At 36.3% G+C, this 26,391-nt stretch overlaps 3 protein-coding genes and 1 pseudogene across 3 annotated transcripts; 1 reads left to right on the top strand and 3 right to left on the bottom strand.

The window, feature by feature from the left end:
* Positions 1-1,493: 1,493 nt before the first annotated feature.
* LOC143572989 (mitochondrial uncoupling protein 2-like) lies at positions 1,494-8,566 on the bottom strand. Its single transcript, XM_077057996.1, has 9 exons — positions 8,322-8,566; positions 7,112-7,330; positions 6,965-7,043; positions 6,158-6,291; positions 5,984-6,082; positions 5,780-5,884; positions 1,985-2,059; positions 1,822-1,908; positions 1,494-1,739 (listed from the first exon to the last, which is right to left on the bottom strand). Exons 1-9 carry the CDS (start codon positions 8,391-8,393, stop codon positions 1,716-1,718), a joined length of 894 nt encoding a protein of 297 aa, XP_076914111.1. The 5' UTR covers positions 8,394-8,566; the 3' UTR covers positions 1,494-1,715.
* A 2,022-nt stretch (positions 8,567-10,588) lies between these two features.
* On the bottom strand, positions 10,589-12,279 carry LOC143572978 (cytochrome P450 77A2-like). Its single transcript, XM_077057983.1, has one exon. The coding sequence runs from the start codon at positions 12,269-12,271 to the stop codon at positions 11,219-11,221; it is 1,053 nt and encodes a 350-aa protein (XP_076914098.1). The 5' UTR covers positions 12,272-12,279; the 3' UTR covers positions 10,589-11,218.
* LOC143572998 (cytochrome P450 77A2 pseudogene) lies at positions 10,760-11,215 on the bottom strand (annotated as a pseudogene).
* A 4,758-nt stretch (positions 12,280-17,037) lies between the features above and the next one.
* On the top strand, positions 17,038-24,749 carry LOC143572997 (uncharacterized). The gene is made up of 6 exons (XM_077058003.1): positions 17,038-17,258; positions 18,505-18,759; positions 18,850-19,071; positions 19,154-22,078; positions 22,165-22,349; positions 22,430-24,749. Exons 2-6 carry the CDS (start codon positions 18,553-18,555, stop codon positions 22,500-22,502), a joined length of 3,612 nt encoding a protein of 1,203 aa, XP_076914118.1. The 5' UTR covers positions 17,038-17,258; positions 18,505-18,552; the 3' UTR covers positions 22,503-24,749.
* The last annotated feature ends 1,642 nt before the right edge of the window (positions 24,750-26,391 follow it).

The following is a 26,391-nucleotide window of genomic DNA, read 5'->3' as shown; positions in this document are numbered from 1 at the left end:
AATAAATAATTCTTTTACTACTCTTCAGTCTCTCCCTTAATAATAAAACAAAAATACATGAGTCAACCCCCAAGTGTCGTAAGTTGATTGTGATCCATGCAACTCCAATTGTGTTTCAATTGTTCATTATTCTTTTCTATGTTCATTGTTCATACACGAGGTGAATTTAGAGATGGCATCCTAATTGAATCAAAGGCCATTGTGTAGATACAATCTATGTGAGCCCAATTTTGATGGGCCTGACTTGAATATGACCTATTAAGGATAGTCTCACCACTTGTTAAAAGTAGAAAATTATTGTTCCTTAATATATGAGACTATGAGAGGTTGTTCTTACAGTCAAAACACTTTATATACTATCATAGTATCACCATTACGTAGACACACAGATGACCTCACAATGTGGATCCAATCATCCAGCTAACTTAAGCGTCGAGCACCACAAAATACAGAGCTCAAGCGAGCGTGGCCCCTAGTTTTTAAACCCCTAATTAAAGTAATTAATTCATCACTAAGTACATTTTACTGAAAACATTATGAGAAAGGATAGAATGAAGCATTAAATTTAAAATAATTGTATTGTACCTCGTCAAGAGGAATTAGAATGTGAAGGAATTGAAATTTGTTATGCATTTTGTTCGATCTTATACTCTATTTGATTTGTTAATTTGTAAAAGAAGTTGGAATGCTGTGGTGACGGGGCAATGGCGATTTTGGTGGTGGCGTTGTTTATGGCGGAGCAGCTGAGTTAACAATTGTGTGGTGACAGCTATGTAGCGGTGATAAGGACGGTTGTGTTGGATGATGAATAAATTAAGATGCGAAATTCTTATTCCAATTTCATGTATTCTCTGGCATGATTTGAAAACTTGAATTATTATAGCCCAACAAATCCAACAAACTACACATAACAAGTATAACATCTATACTGTAATTTCATTTATCGTATTTATACTTTTGTTTCTTTTAACATATGAATGTTTTACTCTAATTGTGTACTAGATGTTCATCCCCTTCGGAGGTCTTCAAATCCCGTAGTAGGCATGCAGTAGACCGGTTAAATGGATTTAGAGGTAGAACATTAGTTTAAAAAAAGTAAAAAAAAAAAAAAAGTAGTTTTTAATATAAAATTAAAATTATTAATGTATGTTAGAACAGATAAAATGATCACTGAATTTCATGACTCAAATCAATTATTAAATTTTACTAAATTCATTTTTGCTTATACCTATATATAAATCATCTATGCTCATTCATACATATTTGTTAATTTTTATTGTGTGGTATCTAACAAAGGCCCCTCATAACAGTATAACACTAGTTAAAAACTAAATCATTAGAATTATTGGATGATACTAATCTGCTATATAATACTTATATATCGTGCGTGTGTGTATTGGATCATATTAAATTTCAATCTAAATGAATGATCTCTTACGAAAACATCAGGAGTTCAAAACTTCAGATATAAATTTACACATAGCTATAATCATATATCATATAAAAAACGTAAATACATTTAGAATGTAAATACACGGTATATATTGCGTAAATCAAATGATAGTTCATATGTAAATTTATATCTCACTTGAATCCATACGAATGTAAAAATCGAACTACACGTCCATGACAGGAGGCAACATGAACTATAGCATTACCTGAACCGTCACCAAAGAATGCAATAATGGAACGAACAACACGGGGAATTAGGGATTCTATACTGAAAATATTTTTTTTGCCTGTAATGCAAGTCAAAAATCAATATCAATGTTGATAAATAAATCTCAATTTTGGAACAAATTCTTTGTTAAGAGATCTTACTTGCTCAAGTGTCAAAAACATTATAACATTCCATGATCCTAACCTACCGAAATTTGGTAGGAATCCTTTGTAAAATGCAAGGGCTCCCTGCAAAACAGGAACCCATATAATCACAACATGACAACAGAATATAGTTATTCAAAACATAACAATATAACTTTACCTCGACTCGTAAGGTTTTAACAATACAATCAACTGTACTTTTGTAAACCGATTCTCCCATCATTCTAGACTTCACCTGCCAAAACAGAAATTGCTTTAAATGTATGGTTCCTTTAGTCTTATTTACTGCATTCATTATTTTTAGGGAGAATTTCATATACCCCCAATTTTATTTTATTTTTTGAAACATCATATATATTATATACCCGATCCAAACTTCAAATATCATGTATCCCCATAAAAATAGTTAAAATATCAAATTTATCCATTTGATCAAAAACGATTCAATAAAGGACCATTTTACTCTTATTCTTCTAAAGCTTTTAAATCTACATACCCATAACAATTTCTGAAAATGGTATAAACTTAAAGGACGGAAAGTGTAATTTACTTTAAAACGTTATATTTAGCCCGAAACAATATATTTTCTCAAAATATGAGATTTATCATTTACATACTTCATAAAAATCAAGTGTGTTTAACCTTTCACATATTTTTATAAACTTGAGGGAAAATATTTTATAAGATGACACATACCCGTCCCAAATGTTTTTGATTTTGAAATTTCTCATCAGGTGTGAGTTGTTTTGTCTACATGCTTTATATTGTACTGGTAACAAACTTTAACAAAAATAGTCCTATTTATTATAACTAGTGAAAAAAAATTTTAAGACCATAACAGGATATTGACTTAATTATTGATTTATTGGTATTTTTTAAAATGTCAAGACCATGGTCACATTAATCGTGGTACGCGGTTCGCTAGGCTAGACGAATTCGGTACGAAGGGGAGTAGGTTCATTTCGGTACGGTTTACCACATAGTCCGGTTCGATATATGTCAAAATAAAATCTGGAAAAAGTTCAAAACAAAATATCCACTACTAATATAGTGAAGGTACTACCATACAAGAACAAAGTTACAAATATAAGTTCAACATCAAAACAGAATCTGCAAGTCAAGAGGCTGAATCTAATCAAAACAGAATCTGCAAATCAAAACAAATGCTACAAATCAAGTGGAAGAAATTCCGTGCGACTTTTTTTTACTACAAATCAAGAGACTGAATCTAATCTTGCCTTTTTTTCTCTCCCATTTTCAACCCCTTCGTCATGAAGATCATCCCACATCGTTTCCTCCAATCTAGCACTTGAGCCTTCTATGTAAGCGCTTTCCGGATTCATATCCCACCTTTTGTGTGGGCCAGATTTATAAGATTATGTAAAACGTGATTGAAGCCTAATGTTAGGGTGAATAAACACAAGTTTATCCGCTTTCTTGGAATTAAACGATTCCGCTTCACACTAGGGATGAGATCGGGACCGTACCGGTACCGACCGGTCCCGAAAATCGCGGATTCTTGGTACCGGTACCGAAATATTCGGTTCGGTACCGGTACCGGTACGGGACCGGGACGGTACCGGTATTTAAGGTAAAATTTCGGGAAATACCGGTCCCGTACCGTACCGGTACCGAAACTCAAAACGTTGGTACCGATTCGGTACCGACGGTACCAAATCTCCACCAATCAATTGCTCTCGGCCGAAGAGCTACTAATTGGTTGGGAAAGAACTTTTTTTGCTACTTCGGGTGTCTCGGATCCGTACGTACTCCACCAATCAATTGCATCCATAGTGACAGCATCGGCTTGCGTTGCGGCTCTTATATATGTTCCTTTCTTCAAATAAAGATTGTTGTTGCAACAGTTGTCATTCGGCCTCATTTCTAGAAATTCTTTTAAACGCCTCCATAACACCAAGTGTGACTTCCTTGTCATTGTTAGGAGCCTTTCTAGGCTCTCCACCGGGTGCCAACTTCTCTAAGTGGTATTTATCATAAAATTTAGGACTTAGAGCAAAGCCTAAGCAATGAAGAGGAATTGCCATTTTCTCCCACCGAGCCACAACAATCTTATTAATTTCAAGGAAATAACTCGAGAACTTGTTTTCCATCATAATATCTTTAATCACCAACCACATTGTCCATTTTCTCATAAATTTCTCCCATTCTAGGACCTTCACCATCACAGAATTTAACTAGCGTTGCTTGCCCCAACCGACAACACGTTGCTTGGTCCCCTTGTCGGTTGTGACGATTAACGCGGCGAATTGCAAGGCGGCCGGAAAGAGATCGAGAAGGTATATACACATATATTTTGGTTCCCTTGTTGCGTGCACGCGTTAAATCTTATTTTTAAAGACATGGCAAATGCATTTTTTTGCATTATTGAAAGTTGCAAAGACTCTTTTTGCATCACATTATATTCTCTTGAGAAGGTTATTGAAATGTCGGGAGGAACTAGCAACAGTTACTGGCCTCATTTCTTGGGAGGGAATTGATGAGAAGTGGGGACGAAAATAGTCGAACAACCGGGGAACAATGTGGCTAAGACCATTAATGATGACTTGTTTTGGGAAGATGTTGAGAACATATTAGCCATCACAAAACCAATTAATTTGCTAGTTAAATTTTGTGATGGTGAAGGTCCTAGAATGGGAGAAATTTATGAGAAAATGGACAACGTGGTTGGTGAAATTAAAGATATTATGATGGAAAACAAGTTCTCGAGTTATTTCCCTGAAATTAATAAGATTGTTGTGGCTCGGTGGGAGAAAATGGCGATCCATCTTCATTGTTTACGCTTTGCTCTAAGTCCTAAATTTTATAATAAATACTACTTAGAGAAGTTGGCACCCGGTGGAGAGCCTAGAAAGGCTCCTAACAATGACAAGGAAGTTACACTTGGTGTTATGGAGGCGTTTAAAAGAATTTCTAAAAATGAGGCCGAACGACAATTGTTGCAACAATTTCATATGAAGAAAAGAATATATATAAGAGCCGCAATGCAAGCCGACGTTGTCGCTATGGATGCAATTGATTGATGGAGTACGTACATATCCGAGAAACCCGAATTAGCCGAAGTAGCAAAAAAAGTTATTTCCCGACCAATTAGTAGCTCTTCGGCCAAGAGAAATTGGAGTACATACTTCTATATCCATAGTGCGAAGCGGAATCGTTTAAATTCCAAGAGAGCGGATAAACTTGTGTTTATTCACTCTAACATTAGGCTTCAATCGCGTTTTACGGAATCTTATAAATTCGGCCCCCACAAAAGGTGGGATATGAACCGGAAAGCACTTACATAGAAGGCTCACGTGCTAGATTGAAGGAAATGATGTGGGATGATCTTGATGACGAACGGGTTGAAAATGGGAGAGGAAAAAGGCAAAGGCAAGATTAGATTCAGCCTCTTGATTTGTACTAAAAGGTCACAAGGAATTTCTTCCACTTGATTTGTAGCATCTGTTTTGATTAGATTCAGCCTCTTGACTGCAGATTCTGTTTTGAAAGTTTTTCTTATCATGTTTTGATTTTGAACTTATTTTCTACTTTGTAACTTTGTTCTTGTATGGTAGTACCTTCACTATATTAGTAGTGGAAATTTTGTTTTGAAGTTTCAACTTTTTCCGGATTTTGTTTGTATTAGTGTATTACAATAGGCATAAGAATATATAAGACATATATCAAACCGGACTATGTGGTACACCGTACCGGTTCGTACCGAAGTGAACCTACTCCCCTTCAAACCAAATTCGTCTAGCCTAGCAGACCACGTACCTGTATCGGAGCGTACCGCGATTTATGTGACTATGTTTGGGTTGGGTGTATATATATGATGTTTCATCAAGTTTCTACGGGTATATATGATATATTATCAAGTTTAAGGGGTATAAATGACATTCTCCCTTATTAATAACTTTGAAAAAAGAACAACCCATATAAACAGTGACTTTACCACATCAACAGGTGAACCGATCAGTACTGCAAAAAACCCTGCACCTAAACCGGCGAGTAGATGTGTGAATATACTGTCCGTGAACCCCGGAATTTTCAAAACGAACTACAAAAGTTGAGCCAAAAACAATAATACAAATGCGTAAGCAAGTAGATACAACAGCATATTCAGACACATAAATAAAACAGTTAACACAATTCAAACCTGTTTCACGTGATCATAACTCGCGAGTTCTGCAGCATTAACAGTAGCATTTCTAGCAATATTTGGGCCCAAACCAGTCCAAAGTGCCATTAACCCTTCCTGTTTTGGTATCTCAAATTTGATAAGTTATATATTGTTTATCTATAACGGGCCAAAAGTAGCTTAAACTGTTACCTCTTTAAGTATGGTGTAATACGCGTTTAAAGCACCAGTGTACCGCCGTGGTGCGCCAGGTGGCAGTTTACCTTCAGCTTGAAGGCGTACTTTCACTAAATCAGTTGGATTAGCCAATGTAATTGCTATAGCACCTGTTTGATGAGAAACAATGGTCTTTACCAGCATTAGTAGGCTTGTAAACAAACCGAACAAACATGGACTGAACATGTTCGTGTTCATTTGTTTAACTTTAACCAAACAAATGATCAAACACGAACAAATAAACAACCACTCAACCAGGATTTCCTTGTTAATGTTCATTTATGTTTGTTCTTTAACAGTATAAACGAACATAACCGAGTTAAAACCAAGTTATTTATCCTAGACCAAGTTGTAATGGGCCTAAAAGTTTAATTGAGTATATTAATACACGTAAATGAATGACTTAAACAAACGTAAACTAAATGAGCGTAAACTAACGAACATAAACAAACTTAGATGAACGAACAAGACATGTATTCATGTTTGTTCGTTTAACGAAATGTAAAAAAAATTGTTCATTTCGTTTGTTAATTAAATAAACGAACTTTTCACCGAACGATTCACTAAACTCTTGGTTCGTTTAAAGGCCTAAAGATCAGGGAGAAGTTTGTATAAGGTGATATAACCAAGATTAGAGAGAAGATAGTGAAGACAAAAGGTAAATGTTAATTTGTATGAACTATATAAATGGATTGATCTGGATAGTGTTTTATCTAGAACAAGTCAAAGGATTAAAATAAATAAAGTGTCACATCAAAAGAAAAACATCATAAAATCACTCGCCTGTAATCAAAGCAGCAAGTATTTTTTGAAATAATGAAACCTCAGCAAGCATATTACCACCAACACAAAAAGCCTTCACCTGCATAACAAAAACAATATTATATTAAATGAATCACCAACCAGATAACCTGGATACTTGATACTTACAGGTTCATATAAACTGATTCTTAAGCCTCCATATATAAACTGGCGATGTAATCCGGGTATAATACCTTTCCAAAGTGCAATTAAACCTTCTTCTTGTGCTATAGTAGCAACAGTACCTAAAAGACCCTTGTACTTTGATGTACCATATTCTTCTCCTAATGTTGCTCGTTTTTGGAGTTGAAGTCGAACTTTAGCAGTGTCGAGAGGGATTGTACATAACTGCACAAAATAAGGAAATCCAAAATAAATTCTAACATTTTTTTCTAACTAAGTACTGAAAAACTATAAAATTTTCTTTTCCACATGAGGAATGCAATCTTTTAAAGATTATGATTACAATCTACTATCAAATTACTATAAGAATCTAACTTCTTTTAAATAAACAATACACTTTGGGCGACTTTCAACTGTTTTGACATCTTATACATAAACCATAAACCAAATCGACTCGTCAAAATTTGCACCTATAGTTTCACCTTCTTAGGTATATCTTCCAGTTTTAAAAAAAATAACTCAGTAATAAAGCCTAATTCAGATAGCTAAGAGTGTCAGTTTATGTTTTCCAATAAGATCATTCACTACAATAACAAAAATAATTAAAAGTTGTCCTAAAATAACAATATTTCATTTAACTTTTTAGGTATATATCAACATACTCTGATAAACATCAGAACAATAAACACAAACTACAGATGCAGATTACGAAATGATACACACATTTAACAATTAAATTGCTCTGCCCTTGAATATCAATATTTCATTTAATTTTTTTAGGTATATTAACATACTTACATGCATAAACATCATAAATTGCAGATGCAGGTTATAACATTAGACACATTCAACTATTATATAACTCTGCCCTAGAATACTATTAGTTTATTTAATTTTTTTAAGATACATCAACATACTTGCATACATAAACATCAGAACAATAAACACAAATAGCAGATGCAGATTATAAAATGATTCACACATTCAACAATTAAATTACTCTTCTCTATAATAACAATATTTCATTCAAGTATTTAACTGCTTTAGCCTTTTAGGTGTATCAACACACTTAAATACATAAACAGCATAACAATAAACACAAATTACAGATGCAGAATATGAAATAATGCACACATTCACTCCTACTTACACTACGAGCTTCAAATCTAACACTCTGCGAATAAAAATAATAATAATAATAAAAATGGAGATAAACCTCAGCAAAACAGGCTGCGAATGCGCTGCAGAAGAAGGTTCCGGCGAAGGAGATCTGGCTGAGATCCGCCATAACCGGAGGAGATGTGGAAGTGAACTTGAGCTAGGGTTTTGGTGTCGTTAGATCGAAGGAAAGTGATTGTCATTTATTGTGGGGATTCAACTGGGTGCGGTGATGCTGGTTATATCTATCGTCCTTCCATCAACTGTACAAGTCTACCAACGTTGGTTCAGTATTTATTATTTAATTCACTGTATTTCGTGGCCTTTTTATACTTATCTACTTTATGAATGTGTGTGTTTCTATAAATATGTTATTTATTCAACTTTTAGAACCGTTTTTAGAGTTTTGTTATTCCACTCTGGCCATATTATGTTGTTTGGCTAGACTATATTGTTTTTACCGAGCTCGCGTTGGCTTCAGAGTCTGATTTGAACGTTTTCGCGAGAAACCTACCGATGGCGGTCACTTGATAATTGTTATGTCACCACAGTCCATAAGAGTATAACTCTATAGCGTAACACATGGTGGGACAAAACCCGAGTAAGCTCGTGATTCGAACTAACAACCTTGCACAACGTTTATATCAAGTCTTTCATTGTCATAATTCACCAAAAGTAACACAAATGATGATTGAACTAAGATATGTGTAGTCAAAACTAGGCACACCCGGACATTTACGTCATGTGGCGTCTAGTTAGCTTTTGGGCATTTTGCAAAAAATTGTTGTAGTGGGAAAAAGACTCTAAAACGCCTCTCTCTCCTCCTCTTCTCTCTACCTCTTTCTCACAAAACTCTCAAAATTCGTGCCTTCTTAGCGTTTTGTAGGAAATGCTATATCAAAACGCCAAACCCAAAACGCAAGGGGGCGGTGTGGACCGGCGTTTTGACCTCAAAATTCTTCAAAACGCCATCAACTACGGATGGTCTAACTAAAGAATTCAAGTCTTTCTACCACTAGACTACAAACAAGGAATTTTTTATACTTATATCTACTTTTCCACTATGAATGGATATGTATTTGGAAAGGTTATTTATTAAATATATAAAAAGGTTGTTTTCATAAACTTGAACAGTTTTTATAAAGGATAAAAGTATGCTTTTAAACAAAACTTGGAAAATAAGTGTAAACTAATGTAGTGAATTTAACCAATAGTCCATTTTTAAAAGTTCTTTGTTGTTAGAAATAAAATAAATAAAAATACGCTTTTAAACAAATGCTGGATTCAGGTTTTGAGTTTAAATTTATTAATCTTTAAATTAGATGCATTCATGTATTGTTGTTGATTCTTTTAGGATAAAAAATCATGTGGTTGATATGCCTATCAACTTTATATTAAAATAAATGCACATATAAAAATGACTTATATGTGTCGGGCCAATAAGTGGCATGATTTCATTGGTGGTTGTGGCCAAGGTTGTTTGCTTCCACCAGTTGAAGTGTCATTTTCTAAGCTACTTTATATAATTTTTTCAACTACAGCAAAAAATATTATTAAGTACATACCTAATCTCTATTTCTAAACAACGTTTGATGCATCTAGTCAAACGGTAAGTTAACATCTCAAATCATGGCCTCTGATTTTCAAACGATTGTTTGAATTTGAAGAGCAGCATTCATATCATAACATTTCATACGTTTCAAATTGTCATTTGAGAATCTATTAAACAGATATATCAATTTTAAGTAACGTGTAAGTTTAGAAGTGGTGTAGTGACAACCACCATCATTATTAGTAGTCATGTTCTTTTCTATTGGTCCCGAACTGAATGTGCTTAAGCATTTAAAAACCGAATCACTTTGGCCATTCCACGAACACCTCCCTTTCCTCGGTCATTTTCTACACGTACATCTCTCTTGGGCTCTGGAGCCACGAACATCTGCTGTTGAATTTAATGTCGTCCTTAACGCCAAAACTCAACTGAAATATATTCTCTCTTTTTTTGTCGATGATCTTTTAAAGGCATATTTTATTGATTTTCCTCGGCTATCAAAACATATTATTATGAAAATATATTTGTCTCACATAAATATACTATTCATCAATTGCACTTATTATTAAGATTTGGGTACCACAGAATGAATTATCATTTGAAAATGTGGGGTCTTTGTGTGCTCATATTACATCTTACACCTTACGTGTAGCTAACAGAATATGGCACACATTTTGTATACTAATTTATATATGACTACACATAATTAACCGATAATAGCTATCACTGCAACTAGCTTCTAGTGTCACTTAGTAAGATTTTCTTATTAACGCTCTAGTAAAAAAACTAGCTATCACTAATTTAGGTTATGGTCATTGATTTCCCTAATCCGAGAAGTAAAATACTAAAATGGACTTCTCAATTCAACTTAACCAACAAGATAACAAAAGAACAACATAGTCATGCTAAAGTGCTAAACCACCATTGTCATCAAGTGATCAAACTCAAACTCTAGGAGTGATCTTAGCTCTTAGACTATTCTTCATCACCACCATGAACTCCAACTTTTCACTAAAATCCACCTTACTATTTTCCGGACACACCCTCCATTCAAACTCTTGAACCATCCTAGCAATCATCAAACTCACAACCATCATTCCCATCCCCAAACCCGGGCATATCCTTCGCCCCGCCCCAAACGGGATCATCTTCATTCCACACACACTCGTTACATCCACATTTTCACAACCCGAAACAAACCTATCCGGATCAAATTTATCCGGATTGGTCCATAGTTTCGGGTTCACTCCAATCCCGGGAATGTATATCTCCACATGGCTGCCCATTGGAATATCATACCCCGCGAGTTTTGCATATTCGGTAACCGAATGCGTCAAAGTTATATAACTCGGAGGGTGTTTTCGTAATATTTCCTTTATGAACGCGTTCAGATACAACATATTTTAGACGTCTTTCTCGTTAATTTTTTGTCCGCTTGTACCCACTACCGATTTTATCTCGTTATAGATGCGCGATTGGATGGAAGGCCTTTCGATTAGCCTCGCGATGGCCCACTCAATGACAGTGGAGGTCGAGTCGGCCCCACCATTGAGAAACCCTGAACAAAGAGTAACAATGTCTGGATCTCTCAGTGGGTGGTCCCGCCCCTCCACCGACAAATCAAACAAAGTGTCCACATAACAGAACTCCAGCGATGCAGGGTTTCTCATCACCAGAGTTCTCTGTCTCCGTCTCTGTTCAATAAGCGGGACCAACATCGCGAGCTGTTGCTCTCTCACTCGCGATGCTCGCTTCCACTGCTTATAAAACAGAGGCCTCAGCAACGGCAAAAAGTCATCTAACCTCGGATGGATGGTCATCAACACCTTTTTCAACATTTCGTCTATTTCCAGTATCGATATCTCATCCATCTCAACTCCAAAACACATAGTCAAAAGTATATAAAACATTGTAAACCGCGCGTTCTTCAACACCCAAACCGCACCTTCGTTCTCCTTCGCCTCCGATTTCAACTTATTAATAAGCTTATCCATAGCCATTACTCTAACATTCCTAAACATACGCAATCTACTAACACTAAGCACATTTTGCACCATATTCCTACGTAAAGACCTCCAAACCGGACCGTACAATGCCGAATTGATACTAAGCTTGTTGGAACTGAATAACGCTCGTGTCGGATTCTCGGGAGGCCTGGTAGCAAAGACATGGCCTTGTTCAATCAATGCTTGATGAATAATATCCGCTCGGGAGAGTATGATCATGGTTCTTGCTCCCATTTGGAGAGTCATAATGGGACCGTATTCGGGCAACAGTTCTCGGACATATTGGAAGAACGGTTTGCCCGAAGCGGCGATTTGGAGTAGGTTGCCGAAGATGGGCCAGCCGGGTGGTCCGGGTGGGAGGTTAAGGCGCGGTTTAGCGTGAATGAGGGTGAAGATGATGGATATGAAGAAGGTGAGTGTGGTTAAGATGATGGTGTTTGAAAACTCCATTGATGAATGGATGAAGGAAGTGATGGTGGTGTGTAGGGTTTAAGAGTGTGTGTGTTAACAGGTGTCGAATCTGTTTTGAGTTGTTTTTGTAAGTACGTGAACATTTGTCAAGGTTATAACATGAGAATCATGGAGTGTGTGTTCGGTAAAAGGTAAAAACTTTGTTTTAACTATGATACATAAATGGGAAACTTCTTAAAATAATCATTTTTTATCATGGTTTCTACGAATAGCCCAAGACCAAACAAAATACTTAAATTAGTCAAAAAATTATGTCGGATCCAACTAAAACCATTTCTGATCTTACTGAATTTTTGGACCTTTAAAATCGCGTCACGTGTCAACGCTTTAATGGATCCGACCGAATTTCTTCAAATTCTGTCGGATCCAACTGAATTTTAGTGGGTCCGACTGAATTCTTCATCTTCTACCTATCAAACTCAAAACCTCATCTCCATCTTTCTTATTTCTTCACAAAATCAAGCAAATAAATAATGCAAGTCACTTAGTTTTTCGATGAAAACAAAACCATAGTGTTCAATTTCACTTTAGAACACAAAATCAAAAACCCCCGAATTAAAAAATTTAGGATTCGTCGAACAAATTAAACAGTCGGATCTGATTGTTCAAACATTGTTTCCATCGGAACCGATTGTCTTCTCCTCTGACGGTTCTTCCGGCAAATTATCGGTCAGCCAGAATCTTAAAACGTCGGACTTGATGGAACATCAAGCAACGTGGCGCGTCGTGATAGACTACAAATTCAGTCAGATCAGTTACTGTTTTGGTCGGATCCGACTGAATAATATGGCTAGTTTGGGAATTTGTTTTGGTTTTAGGCTAGAATTGGAAAATCTTGATAAAAAATGGCTAGTTTGGGAATTTTTCCTAAATAAATATGATGGTTATGTAAATAACTAAATAAATAGTGATATTTCTTCTTTTTTTATTATTATTATTATTAAAATTAGTTGTGTATTAAATATGTTGATACTATAATTAGATTGGTTTACTCCGACGATAAAACAACCATAGAGATACCAAGTAAATGTCCTCAGTGTATATTGTAACAATGTTAACTATTTTATAGTATGGTGACGAAATAGGTTAGCATGTTTGAATGAATTTCATATTACCACACCATATATTCCATTTGATCATACTTTTTTGACAAGTTACATTTGTCAACATGTCTGGTTTTGATCTTATAAAGTAAGCCGTAGCTTTAAAATTGGCAAGTTTACGTATCTTAATAGTTCTTGAACTTTTGTGGTAAAGTTGAAACTTGGAAGTCGGGTTGAAGATCATTTTGTGAACAAAAAAAAAGGGCATGGATTTTAAGAAAATCAAAGGATTTCAGTGGGTTTTAAAGGTTCAGATGGTTATAATTTAGGTTTCGTATAAATTTGAACACAAGGTTGGACACTGCACAACACATCATCCTCGGTGGACGAATCGACATTTTTTATGAGTGAAGAAGCGTGCAAGGTGGTGGGCGTGTGGCAAAGCACAAGCCTTGGGCAGTAGGTGAGACAATTTGTTTAATTAATTAGCTAGGTCGTGTGTCCAGCGCGTTACACGGGGCTAGATTTCTATCTATGTTTGACTTGTAGTAAAGCAAATTAAATCTACGCAGCGGCGGAACGCAAACTCGTTCAGTACCGGGTTAAAGTACCAAACTAAACAAAACAAATAATAATAAGTTAGACTAACACCCATCTACAACAAATTAACATATTTAAAATAGTAGGGAAAAAATGTGTGTTGGGGCGGCAAACCAACCACAAATGGACGATACTAACGACAACAAATAAATAATCCGCGCCTTGCAGCGTCAAACCGACACGAGTTGTGTATATTGATGACATTGACTCTTAATCGTAAATATAGAATTTGGTCGTTCTCGATGGTACCAACAACATATATCTATAAGGTCAAATTTTTTAATGAAGTATCTAATAAAACAAAAAAAAACATAAAAATAAAATAAATTATGGATGACAACACAAGATTAGTCCACGTGATTCAATTAATAATGTCGCGACACCAACTCATACTAATAAATATATATTATAGTACAATTATATCGGGCAATAATATTGCTTCAACTACATTATTTTTATTTTACCTTTGTATTCTTTATTTAATTTTTATGAGAAATCATTATCTAACTTGGTGGTTCGTGTTTACGAAAGCTCTTCTATTTATAGGTAGTGATGTGGCAAAACGTTTTTCACTGTTTAGTAAAACCTTTACGGATGCTAAGAGGAAATGAAGGTATCAAAGGTGTTAGTGGTCATCAACAATGGTGGGTGATCGAATGTGGTTATGTTTCTTTGATGAGTATGTAAAAACAGTTAAAATTAATGAGATAGATTAATTTATAATGTTTTGGTTATTTTACGTGGTTGAGTAATCACAAGTATAAGCAAACATATGTCGCTCATACCTTGTCACTTAGTAGCGCGTGTCACTTGTGCTTTGGGGTTTGCATTAAACCAAATCAAACTAAACAAACACAAACAAAAGCCAAATGTTCGATTTTATGTTTTCTTAAAACAAAATTCTGGTTCGGTTTCATTTTTTTTTTTAATTAAACTCGAAACACTGAATCGAACCAATATTATGGACAAAATATTTTAGTGTTGAAGTGACTCAAATATTTTAATCCCGTATGTTTAATGATTAGTCAAACATTAGTTAACAAAAAAACTTATGGCATATATTAATTGTTTGGAGTTTTGATCAAGTTTTCGTTTAGCCTCAAAATCTTAAACTTGTTGGAAATATCTACATCACTCGATAATCCCTTGCTTCCTATGGATTAAAACAGTTTGGGTATAAATCAACATCAAACTATCATATATGTGAAAAGTAATTTTCTAAAGACATATGAGGGGTAAAAAGTGCCAAGATGGGTATTTTCATAAGGCATGTCGTCATCCGAAAGTGAATAAGTTGTGATATTCAAATCTAATAATGTTGTTACTTGTTAGTCTCCTTCAGGAAGGGGGCTTCCAATAACTACCCTTCGCACGTGATAATCAACATGGTAAGTTGTAAGTATAATGAGAGAATCGAGAGAGTTAGATCGAATTTTGTTTACCGTTTGATGGGCTCTTATTATAGCATGAGGTATGGAGTATTTATTAGGCCACATGTAAGGAGATTGTTCGATATGTCTCTATTGCAGCCATCATAGTGGAGATTGTGGATGTCGTTTTGCGTTGTTGTCATGGACTCGTAGCGGTTCTACGTGTACCTGCTGTACATGTGACGCTACCCTCTTGTGCTTATTCTTGTACAACTCTGATACTGACGATGGTTCGAGTGTACCTCCATATATATGACTCTTTCGTTGTGTTTCCGAGTTCATTAAACGAAATAAACGAATCCTTTCTTTTTTCTTTCTTTTCATTTCCTTTCATCCTCTACCATTCCCTTTCAAATTGGAAGAACATATCCCTATAATTTACTCTTTAACACCCTCCTTCCCTCTTTCTTTATATTTATCTGTTCTGGGTGTTTTCCATATTTTAGTGTTTTCCCATTCACAACTTTGGCTTATTTAAGTTCACGCTAGATCCAAGATCACATCTCTTCAATATCTACATCAAATTATCAATAAAATGGCTTGTTCCATAAGTGAAGAAACAAATATGTGACACAATTTGATTTTTTACGAGTCAAAACTGGTTATAAACATCTTAAAGTTACCAAGTAGAGCTAATGTTTTGATATAATATCCTCAGTTTAATATGTTTGAACTTGATGTTTATATGTAACATCTAATTTAACACATAAATATCACATAACATTTGTTTAATTGGTATTCGGTGGTATAATATGTGCTCCAAACTTTTAAAAATTGAGAGTTTAAATTCCGCTATAAACTTCATGTGGATTTAAAAATATGATATATTTTTAAATTAATACATATAAAACTAAAATAAAAATAAACTATTATTTAGTACTAGTTACTAGTAGGGGTGTTCTTCGGGTTTCGGGTTTTTCGGGTCAGGTTCTTCGGGTTTCAAAGTTAAAAATCTTGACCCGAAACCCAACCAAAATCTCTCATGGGTTTTTCGGGTTCGGGTTTTTTCGGGTTGGGTTGATCGGGTTTCGAGTATCAGAGAAAAAAAAACACAAAACCAAATTTTTTTTAAACTACAATGCTAAAATTAAAACAACATATTCTTATTTGCTTATAACACAAATAATCAAATAATAAAATAACCTAACTTGATAAAACAATTCAAAAGAAGAGTAAAACTAACTCGAACCATATTCGTATTCAATCGGGTGTGTTTGGTTGTTCGATTACGGTTGCTATTAGTAATAAACGGAAACCATAAATTAATAATAAGCATCCGATCCATAATAATTAGAATGGCAACAGTCGATGAGAGCCAGATCTGATAACTTTAGTGGTTAAGACTTAACCTGTTATACATTTAACAGGTTAGTCTTATAAATCAATACTATTTCGGGTGGTTAAGACTGATAACTTTAGTGGTTAAGACTTAACCCGAATTCAAATTCCAAAAATTGAAAATACTTGGTACCGGTATCGAAATATTCGGTTCAATACCGGCATGGTATCAGTATTGGTACGGTGCCGGTATTTCGTGCAAAATTCGAGAAATACCGATACCGTACCGATACCTCAAAACGTGGTACCGATTCAATACTGACGGTACCAAGCCGAAAACACCCATCCCCCCGATTCAATACTGACGGTACCAAGCCGAAAACGCCCATCCCCAGTTACTAGTTTCATTAATAAACCAAACCACCCCTATAGTTTGATTAATTAACAAAACGCACACTCTCTTATTACCTGCCACTGGAAGGCTAGGGCATAAATAGCAGCAACTCTCTCTCACTGCCACCAGCAAACCACCACCGCACTCTCTCTTCTCCGTCCGATAGCCGCCGTCACCTCTCACAACTTCTTCCGACTAGATTCTCGCTAATCATCATTAAGGTTGGATTATTTATTTACTCGCCCAAACCCTAGCTTTTGTTTCACTCATCTAATTCCGCACAAATTAATATCATTTTGTTAATTGACGGTTTTTTAAAGCTTAAATTCGTTCGATGCACGTGCAATTTTATTAGTTTTTGTAGATATAATATAAAGTATGTTTAGGCTAATTAACTGTAGTGTTTGGTGGATGCATTAGAAAGAAATGATATTCACAAGAATTAGGGCTTGGTATTCATTCGCAGAGTAGGCATCTTCATGCATGCTTTGTTTCTTGTGTTATGTTTGTGTTTATGTCGATTTTAGGGTCGGTTAGTGTTATTAAAGACGGATAGGGACTAAGGGCCAAGAATTTGGTGAAGTGTTATTGCATTTATAGTGATGTTTGCACTTAGTCAGTAGGAAAAATACATTGTTTTTTCGCGATCAATGGACACGTAAGCAGTCATGAATGATTGGATGCTAGTTTTGTTTGTGGGAGAGATGGAGAATGTTATGTACTAAGAAAAAATCTGAAAGCAAAATGGGAAAACAGTTAATAGCAATTTTTTTGTCGTTTTATTCGTATCTTTTAGTTGGTTGATAAAAGCCAATGTTATAACATGGGGTTTTATATAGAAAAAAGGGGGATATTATTGTGTGAATCGTATCCTGCTATTAGGGTTATATATAAATGTGACTTTTTACTATTGTTGGCTAATTTAGATAGGTTTTGATTTGAGTTGCTTGAAATGAATGCAATGTTGCTCTAGACGCCGATAAAAAGACGTCAGTGTTTTTTATTTTTATTTTTATTATTATAGTGTTTCTACATCTTTGTTATTATCGATCCGTATTTTTTTTGTCTATTTGTTTTAGCTCTCTTCGCTTCTCACTGAAAGTCCACTGTGTCAACCATTTGTTGCACCCCCTTCAGTGAATTTATTTTGTTCTTGATATATTAGCGATTGTATATTTCAGATATTTAATTAACTTTTTTGCCAATTTGGACTTTTGTTGCTCTCTTGTGTTTATGCAGTTTATTCACTGCACCATTTGCTGATTATGCCAGTATCTTATCAATTTAAGCATTATGTTAAGCCTATTTAAACTTTTTGCTGATTATGTTAGCTTATTAGTTTATTCACTGTATAATCTTGAGATGCGCATCGTTATTGCTTCACTTGTGGTTTTTCTCTCTTTATCTTATTTTGTTGATACAATAATAATTGGTTTTGTATGTTATTTACCTTCTGTTGTCTTTCAGGATTGTGCTGATATACTGTGAATGCCAAAGAAAGTATTCTGACACAACATGGGTTTTGACAATGAGTGTATATTAAACATTCAGTCTCTTGCGGGAGAGTACTTTTGTCCTGTTTGTAGAACTCTCGTCTATCCACATGAAGCAATCCAGACACAATGCACACATCTTTATTGCAAACCTTGTTTGTCATATGTTGTAAGCAGTACTCGGGCCTGCCCTTACGATGGCTATTTAGTAACTGAAGCTGGTTCGAAGGTAAATTTTTTTATATTTTGTTATCTTTTCTATTATCTCAATTTTTTACTTATTTTTTAATTATAAATAATATGTTATTCTTATATTCAGCCACTTGTGGAATCAAACAAGGCTCTAGCAGACACCATTGGGAAAACAACTGTACATTGTCTTTATCATAGGAGTGGCTGCGTGTGGCAAGGTCCTTTATCTGAGTGCACAACTCACTGTACTGCTTGTTCCTTTGGTAATTCTCCAGTTGTATGCAACCGATGTGGGATTCAAATTGTGCATCGTCAAGTGCAGGAACATGCTCAGACCTGTAATGTCAATGTAATGAGATTTTGTTTTGGTCATTAGCAAAAGCTTTATTCTCATGTTTGTTGTGATTAATAATAATGTACACAATCGACAGGGTACAAATACTCAACCACAAGGGTCTGAGGCTGGAGTGGTGTCTACTGATCAAAGCAAAGTTTCTAATCAAGCAGTGGCACCACCATCAGGTTCCCAGCCACAGACATCTCATACTGCTGTGGGACCCGCTGCCCAGAATTTGAATCAGCCAGCAACTTCAAATCCTTTCTCTCAAGCCATGCCTGCACCTGAACAACAGTATTACCAACAGTATCAACAATATTACCAACAGTATCCTGGTTATGATCCTTACCAGCAGGCTTATCAACAATACTATCCGTATCAACAGCAGCCAGCTCAGCAAGTCCAGCAGCCCCCTCTTCAGCCCCAGTCTCAGCCTGTTCAGCTGCAAGTGCAAGCCCCAATACCACCGGTGCAGCCTCAGGTTCAAAACCAACCTCAGCCACACCCTCAAGCTCAGTCACAAGTTCCAGCTAATGGACCGCCTCAACCTCTAAATCCTCAGGCTGCGGTGGTAGGCTCGACTCAAAACCAGGGTCAGGTGAGTTCACAGCCTCAAGGTCACTCAGGCAGCCAGCCTGTAGCTCATGGTCACGTACCTGTGCAGCCATACTCACAAGTCCAGCCACATTTGGTTCAAAGTCATGCACAGCCACCTATGCAAGTACCTCAATATCAGCAACCTGTTCCTCAGATGCAACATCCTCAACCGCCTCAAGTGCAACCATATCCTCAAACTCAACCACAACCACAACCACAAGCTTACCCACAACCACCAACACAATTGCATCCCCAGCCTCAGCCTCAGCCTCAATTGCAGCCGATTAATCTTCAACATCCTCCGGCGGGTCATCCACCACAGCCACAACAGCAAATCCAGCATGCCCCACCTCAACAGTATCCTATGCAAGGGCAGCCGCCATCTGGCTCTTTGCCGCCACAGTTTCCACCACCACCACCACTACCTCCTCATATGCGTCCTCCACAACCTCCTCATATGTTGCCACCTCAGCAGCGTCCTGTTTCACATCAGGTTCAGCAACCAATTCCTCCACAATATTCGCAGCAGCCTCAAGGGTTCCCAGGTCAAATGCCTGGTCAACTCCAAGGTCAGCCACGCCATGCTGCTCCTTTTGCACATCAGCAGGTACGCCCACAGGTGCCACCTCAGCAAATGCAACAACCTTCTACGGGATTTGCTCAACCACAACAAGGGAATGCATTGCCACATAGTATGCCACCTTATGTGGGAGGACCTGCTACGTTGAATCAGGGAGGACAGCAACAGCAGTATCCCCAATCTTATGGTTCAGCAAGTATTGCACCTCCAGCCAGACCGCCACAGTTTGGTTTGAGCCAGCCTTATGTAAACCAGAGTAATGTAAATCAGCAACAGAATGAGTATGCACCACCTTCGGGTGGTGATCAGACACTTGAAAGAAGGGTTGAGCGACAAGAAGTTAAATCACCTTCTCTGAAAAAGTCTGAGCCAGTGATTAATGATTTTGGAGCTAAATTCAATGAAGTAAAACCTGAAGCTGGCATGAAAGAAGAATTTAAATGTGAAGATGGCAATAGGAAAGATGAAACATTGATCAAGGATGCCGCTGTTTCTGAGTTGCATCAGGCACAAGGGGTTCCAGGTGATTCCGCTTCTTCACTAAGAGTTAAAGAAGAGAACAAAGATGGTGCCACTACTGATTCTACAAAACAAGGGGACATAAGTATGAACTTTCATGGTTCTTCTCAGGCCGGTAATGGACCATTTAATTCCCATGCACCTCATGGTCAGATTGGTGAACAATCTACACACCCTCCCGTGCCTTATGGGTTTCCTGGGCAGCAACAAAGACCTGTTGCACCTATGTCATTGCAATCAACTTCTAATGCTGAACAGGCAATGGGGCACTCCCCAAGCCATTTAAGACCTCCTGGTCATGGTTACTTGCCTCATGGCCCGCATCCAGGTGAGCAATTTCAACCACCTGGTCCAAATCAACCTCGGCCCTTCCACCCTGAAGTTCCGTCGGGTGGACCTAGTAGTTTTGCTAACCCCAGGGGTAATGAACCACATGGTAAGAATTCCAGGGTGTCTGAAGGTGATCCTTTGGGACCACCTCTGCCACATGGTCATCATGGTCCAATGGAATCTCAATTTGACAGTAGACGACAAGATTCCCATTTACCTGGGAATCTAGATAGGGGTCCTTATAGGCCACCTTATGGTGTTGAATCAAATTTAACGAGGATGAATGGGGCCGCCCCACCAGGTTTTGACTTGCTATCCGCCCCTGTTTTTGGTGATGAAAAGTTTAGAACCTCTAACAACTTTCATATGCCACCAACCCGCCATCCTGAGGAGAGTTTTAAACAGTTCCCTGAGGGATCTCCAAAATTTGGGAGTCACTTGTCAAGGCCACCAAGGTTTTATGAAAAAGATCCTCATGGTTATGGTTATGATGCTGGACCAAGGCTGCCACCATATCATCCCAATGACTCTGGTGGAAGACCACTTCCTGGAACTATACATGATAACAGAGGGAGGTTTGAACATAACCACCAGAACCCTGATTTTCACGGACCAGTGCGTGGTTTTGGTCAGCATCATATGGATCGTTTACCACCTATCAGTCCAAGAAGTTTATATGATGGCCGAAATATGGACAGGCAACCATTTGGTGAAAGATTTCCAATGGGGCCACCTGGTCACATGCATAGAGGGGAGTTTGAGGGCCCACAAAAGCCCATGAATGGTGAACCTTGTGGCCCGAGGGAGCCTGGTTTTGGCTCATTCCATGATTATGGTCGTTCAGGGGAGCCTAATGGGCCTGGGGGTTTCTCTCATCAGCCGCGTTTTGGAGAACTGTTTGGCCCTAAGCCAACACGCCCACGTTTGGATGAACCAATTTTTAGAAATTGTTATTCTCGTCAGGGATTTCCAAGTGATGGTGGATTTTATTCAGTAAGTATCTTGTAAACCTTTTTGAATATCATATCATTGTTCCTACTTCCTACAAATGTAAATGTATTGAGTTTTGAATTGGTTAGGGTGGGCCTGACTCATTTAACCCGTCAATGAAGAGAAAGACGTTTAGCGTGGGCTGGTGTCGCATTTGTAAAGTTGACTGTGAAAGTGTGGAAGGTCTGGAAATGCATGGTCAAACCCGTGAGCACCAGAGGATGTCTATGGATATGGTTATTAGCGTTAAGAAGAAAAATGGCAAGAGACAGAGGTATATCTTATTTTGGTTCCCTTATTAATAGTCTGATTCTTTTTGTGGCTTAAACTTACAACTTTTTTCCTGTATGGTAGAACATCTATGGATCGTGAGGAGACAGACAAATTCAGAAATCCAGAGATTAATGCTCGTCCTGATATGTCTTAGGTGATGATGGTAGAATTGAGAATTAATCAAAGCAGTACCATCTTTGGTGCTTTTACATACATCAAAAGTGGTGAGTCACTATCAGATGCTCTTTTGGATGGTTTATGCTTGTTTTGTGTTTCAGGTAGCTGCTTTGTTGTTCAAGATGGTTATTGGGAACTGTAAGTTTCTTGGAATTTAGGTTGGTTTGTTTTACTATCTTGAAGTTTGTTAGCTTTATGTTGAACTGGTGCTCTTAGATAGCTCATGAGTTTTTTAGTATGATCAAGTACTTCTATGTCTGAAGTTTTGGTTACTTTTTTTAAGTTTTTGGTTTGTGTTTTTTTAGTTATATATTTATCTATCTTGAGGTATTCATTACCTGTATTGATTGCTGCATGATCCATGGTTTTGAGACACTGTATCTAACTTTCAACTAACTCACAAATTATATATTTAGCACAACTTTAGCTAGCTTATGGCATTCCATCTTTAAGACATCTTTTGAGTTTTGTAATGCCATGAAGCCATAGGTAGGATACTTATGCAAGGATGACTATAGAAGGATTGTACTTTGTTCTATTTTGAGCTGACGCGGCTTTTAGTTTGGCTAGTTGGTTATTAATATTGTTTCAACAAAGAAAGTGGTGCTTTTTAGTAGCAGAATTAGCAAGAATAATTTGGCAGCTTATGAAATATGCTAATAAGGAAATTTTAACTTAAATAATTGACGTACACATGTAAGTTTATTGCATAACTGTTGGTCTTAAAAAGATGTCCAAAGCAACAGTCAAACACTATAGGAGGGTGATGTGCAGCGATTCATGTTGCAGTGCTGAGGTGGCGGCTCTGTTTACGGCGGTTGTTATTCTCGAGTGAGAAGGTTTTAATGCAAGAGGAAGATAGGGAGACGTCTGCAGAACCATCATCGATCACCAAATATATCAAAACCATAATATGCTAACACTACAAATGTCTTTCTTTTATATGGTTATACGGGCTCTTGATTTGAAATTGTATGCCTATTTTCCTCTTTAGGATGCTGCTTTATGAGCTTGTATTATGAGTCGAATCAGTTGTTTAGTGAGTACCTTCAGAGACTACTTGTACCTTGTGCTTTAAGGTGTGTAGAAATTAGAAATGCCTTTCTTTCTTGCATTTTTTTTAAATTTGAGTTTCAGATCAATAGATATAAGAGAAGTGCGTATTCATGAGGATATAAGTATTCTGTACATAGAGATATCTGGGTTGTACATGGCATTGGCCTTCTTTTCGGTGTGTATAGAGCTTTTTTTGTATGTATTTATTGAAGTATCTATTTTATGGTCTTTAAAAGTATATAGGCCTTGCGCATTGCCTTTCGGGGCCTAATTATAGCTTTTAATACCAAGGCATATCTGGAAGACTACATGATCATACCGAGATTGTTGCTTAGTGATCAGTTTTCTTTTTTACAGCCTGGTGATTCTTGAATCTTGATCCTTGATTCTCGAGTTTTGATTCTGGATCTTTTTATTTTTACTGTTAGTCCCAAAAGCAGGATATATGACCAGAAGTACCAGTGTTATCTGCATGATATAATTCAGTATTCATGTAGTTTATCTCATCAAGTGTATATAATTCAATATACATGATATAAGATTGTGCGGTTATACAGTTCTTTTAAGCTCAGCTGCCTAAATATTGTGATAGAGATTAATTTGGTGAACCTGAGAAAGATCATAATTTCATCTAGGAATAAAAAAATGAATACTAGAAAATCACATGATCTTTATGCAAGTCTACCACTTTATTAATTTTTTATATGCGGGGCCTATATTTGTTCATTAGCTTCTTGATTTAGGTTTAGTCTCTGCACTTTTGATTTGTGGACCTTTACCTTTCGATTTTAAGTTTCGGGATTAGTAACAAAGAATTAACTGAGCACTATATAGTTTCATCTGGATACCTTTTAAGCTTTTAATGGTTTTTCTGACTGACATGAATAGAAAAACACAAGAAGATTGAAAAGTTTAATTTACTAGGTAGCACATAGAACAAGTAACAAGACAAACAAAGTCATCTAAGTCCTGCAACTTGAAAAGTTAGGCGGCAATTCAACTTTTTATACCTGTGAACTCGTCACTTCGGGTTTTGGATTATGCCATATCCATAATTAATAAACAGATGAAATTAAAATAGTCGTAAAAAATTAAGCCAGTTGAACAGGTCAGACTTCTAAATTATATTATTAGGTTGTGTTATCATTGAGATGATTTAGACTTGCTGCTGGGTACTTAAAAGATATTTTGGACAATAAATAGTCTAAGATTAAGTTAATAGTATTAACTAATTGGTTACTAACTGACCGCTTCTAGTTTAAAACATTTTGGAGAATGCACCTAAAGTCGTAGGCTATCAGTGTTATCTGCTGTATATAATATAATCTTTTTTATATCATTGGACATGTGGCTTTACAACTATAGAGGGAGGGCTTGTCTGGATTTTGATTATTTTTGTATTTTAGGCTACAAATATCTACTTTTATGATATTAGTATCTATCGTCTAATTCATCAATGAGTGTCTGTGAAGCAGTAACCAACCAGAACTTTTCCACGGAGGGGTCAGTAGAATTCTTTTTTTCCGTTCGCTTCAACTATCTACCGACAATTTGACGTTTACACCCTTGTTGATAGAAAATTTTGCCAGTCAATTCTAGTTCTACTCATGACGTGAAGCGTTTTCTACAGTTTGTTAGACCAATCATCTACACCTACTTATCCAGGTATCATTTTTACAAGGATTGTGGATTCAAAAGTTGTAATAAACTCTGTATTAATATCTCCTAGGAATTAGGTTATATTTTTGTTATTCTTGTATAGAACCCGCCAATTTTGGGAAGTTTCTAAATGACAAATTTATAACCTGCAAATCGTCACATTTTGCGCTCTATGAAGTTTGATTTTAAAAACATTTTGTGTCAAAGCGTTGTGCGTTGAATAATTATATTCTTCAATTTATTATGGAAATTTGGTATGAAATCACTTGGCTGCCAATGCCATTAGTTACTATAAATATTTTTATAATCAAGATTTAAGAATCCGATTATTTTGATTTGAAAAGAAACGCAATTGGCATTGTCTAGCTAAAACCGTACACATGATTTTGGGGTTCAATATCTAAATAATTGGTTAAAACAAAAGTGAATATGTAATTAGATACAAGTTGATTGATACATAATTATAAAAGAATATAATTTAAAAAAATCAAAACAAGGAACACCATTGATGTTTAAACTTACATCGTACGTGTAGGCATGTAGGTGTTTAAAATTAAGTTTGTAGTGGTGAAAGTTGGACGAAGACGCCGGACTCAATACACACAAACGTTTTTATAAACCAAGATGACCGGGCTCAAAAATTTTGGACGAAAACGAGTAAATTTACACTACGTATGAAAAATTTTCGGACAAAAACACATAAATTTAAATCACTGAGAGAAAAATGAGGTGACCGTGCTTAATACCTATACAAATTTTTGGACAAAATCTTGCAATTTACCTTAATAAATAAATAAAAAAGGCATTGACCGGGATCACATCTGGTTTCATGAACCTTCGCCCTTGTAGTTTGGTTTATAACGTTGGCCTATCTTTGCACGTGTGGGACAAAAGAACAAAAATATCAAAATTTAATCGTACCATTTTTTAGCTACCTTTCTTATGGCCAGGAAAACCTATATATGCTATTACCTTTCTTAATTTAAAATCGTTTTTATAGTATCCTTAAGACGTGTGTGCGTGCACACACTCAAAATCTATTTTATGAAGTATGTAGGATATCATATGGGGATGTCCTAATTATCTCTAGTATATTAAAAGTTAAAAATGAATCTTTAAATATATCCTAGAAACTAATCTTTAAAGAAGAA

This window comes from Bidens hawaiensis, unplaced genomic scaffold (assembly GCF_021521415.1).
Source record: "Bidens hawaiensis isolate Kalapana, Puna unplaced genomic scaffold, B.hawaiensis_p1.1 tig00026182_1, whole genome shotgun sequence".
Taxonomy (NCBI): domain Eukaryota; kingdom Viridiplantae; phylum Streptophyta; class Magnoliopsida; order Asterales; family Asteraceae; genus Bidens; species Bidens hawaiensis.
The sequence above is the reverse complement of the archived record's forward strand: the minus strand, read 5'-3'. Positions and strand labels throughout refer to the sequence as shown.

What these genes read in the sequence shown, in the direction of transcription:
- LOC143572989 (XM_077057996.1), bottom strand. Translation starts at nt 8,393, where the DNA reads ATGGCGGATCTCAGCCAGATCTCCTTCGCCGGAACCTTCTTCTGCAGC. An exon ending in TCGCAGCCTGTTTTGCTGAG is followed by an intron (nt 7,331 to 8,321) that starts GTTTATCTCCAT and finishes TATTTTGTGCAG; the next exon opens with TTATGTACAATCCCTCTCGA. An exon ending in TGTTTTTGACACTTGAGCAA is followed by an intron (nt 1,740 to 1,821) that starts GTAAGATCTCTT and finishes CTTGCATTACAG; the next exon opens with GCAAAAAAAATATTTTCAGT.
- LOC143572978 (XM_077057983.1), bottom strand. Translation starts at nt 12,271, where the DNA reads ATGGAGTTTTCAAACACCATCATCTTAACCACACTCACCTTCTTCATA.
- LOC143572997 (XM_077058003.1), top strand. Translation starts at nt 18,553, where the DNA reads ATGGGTTTTGACAATGAGTGTATATTAAACATTCAGTCTCTTGCGGGA. An exon ending in TAACTGAAGCTGGTTCGAAG is followed by an intron (nt 18,760 to 18,849) that starts GTAAATTTTTTT and finishes TCTTATATTCAG; the next exon opens with CCACTTGTGGAATCAAACAA. An exon ending in AAAAATGGCAAGAGACAGAG is followed by an intron (nt 22,350 to 22,429) that starts GTATATCTTATT and finishes CCTGTATGGTAG; the next exon opens with AACATCTATGGATCGTGAGG.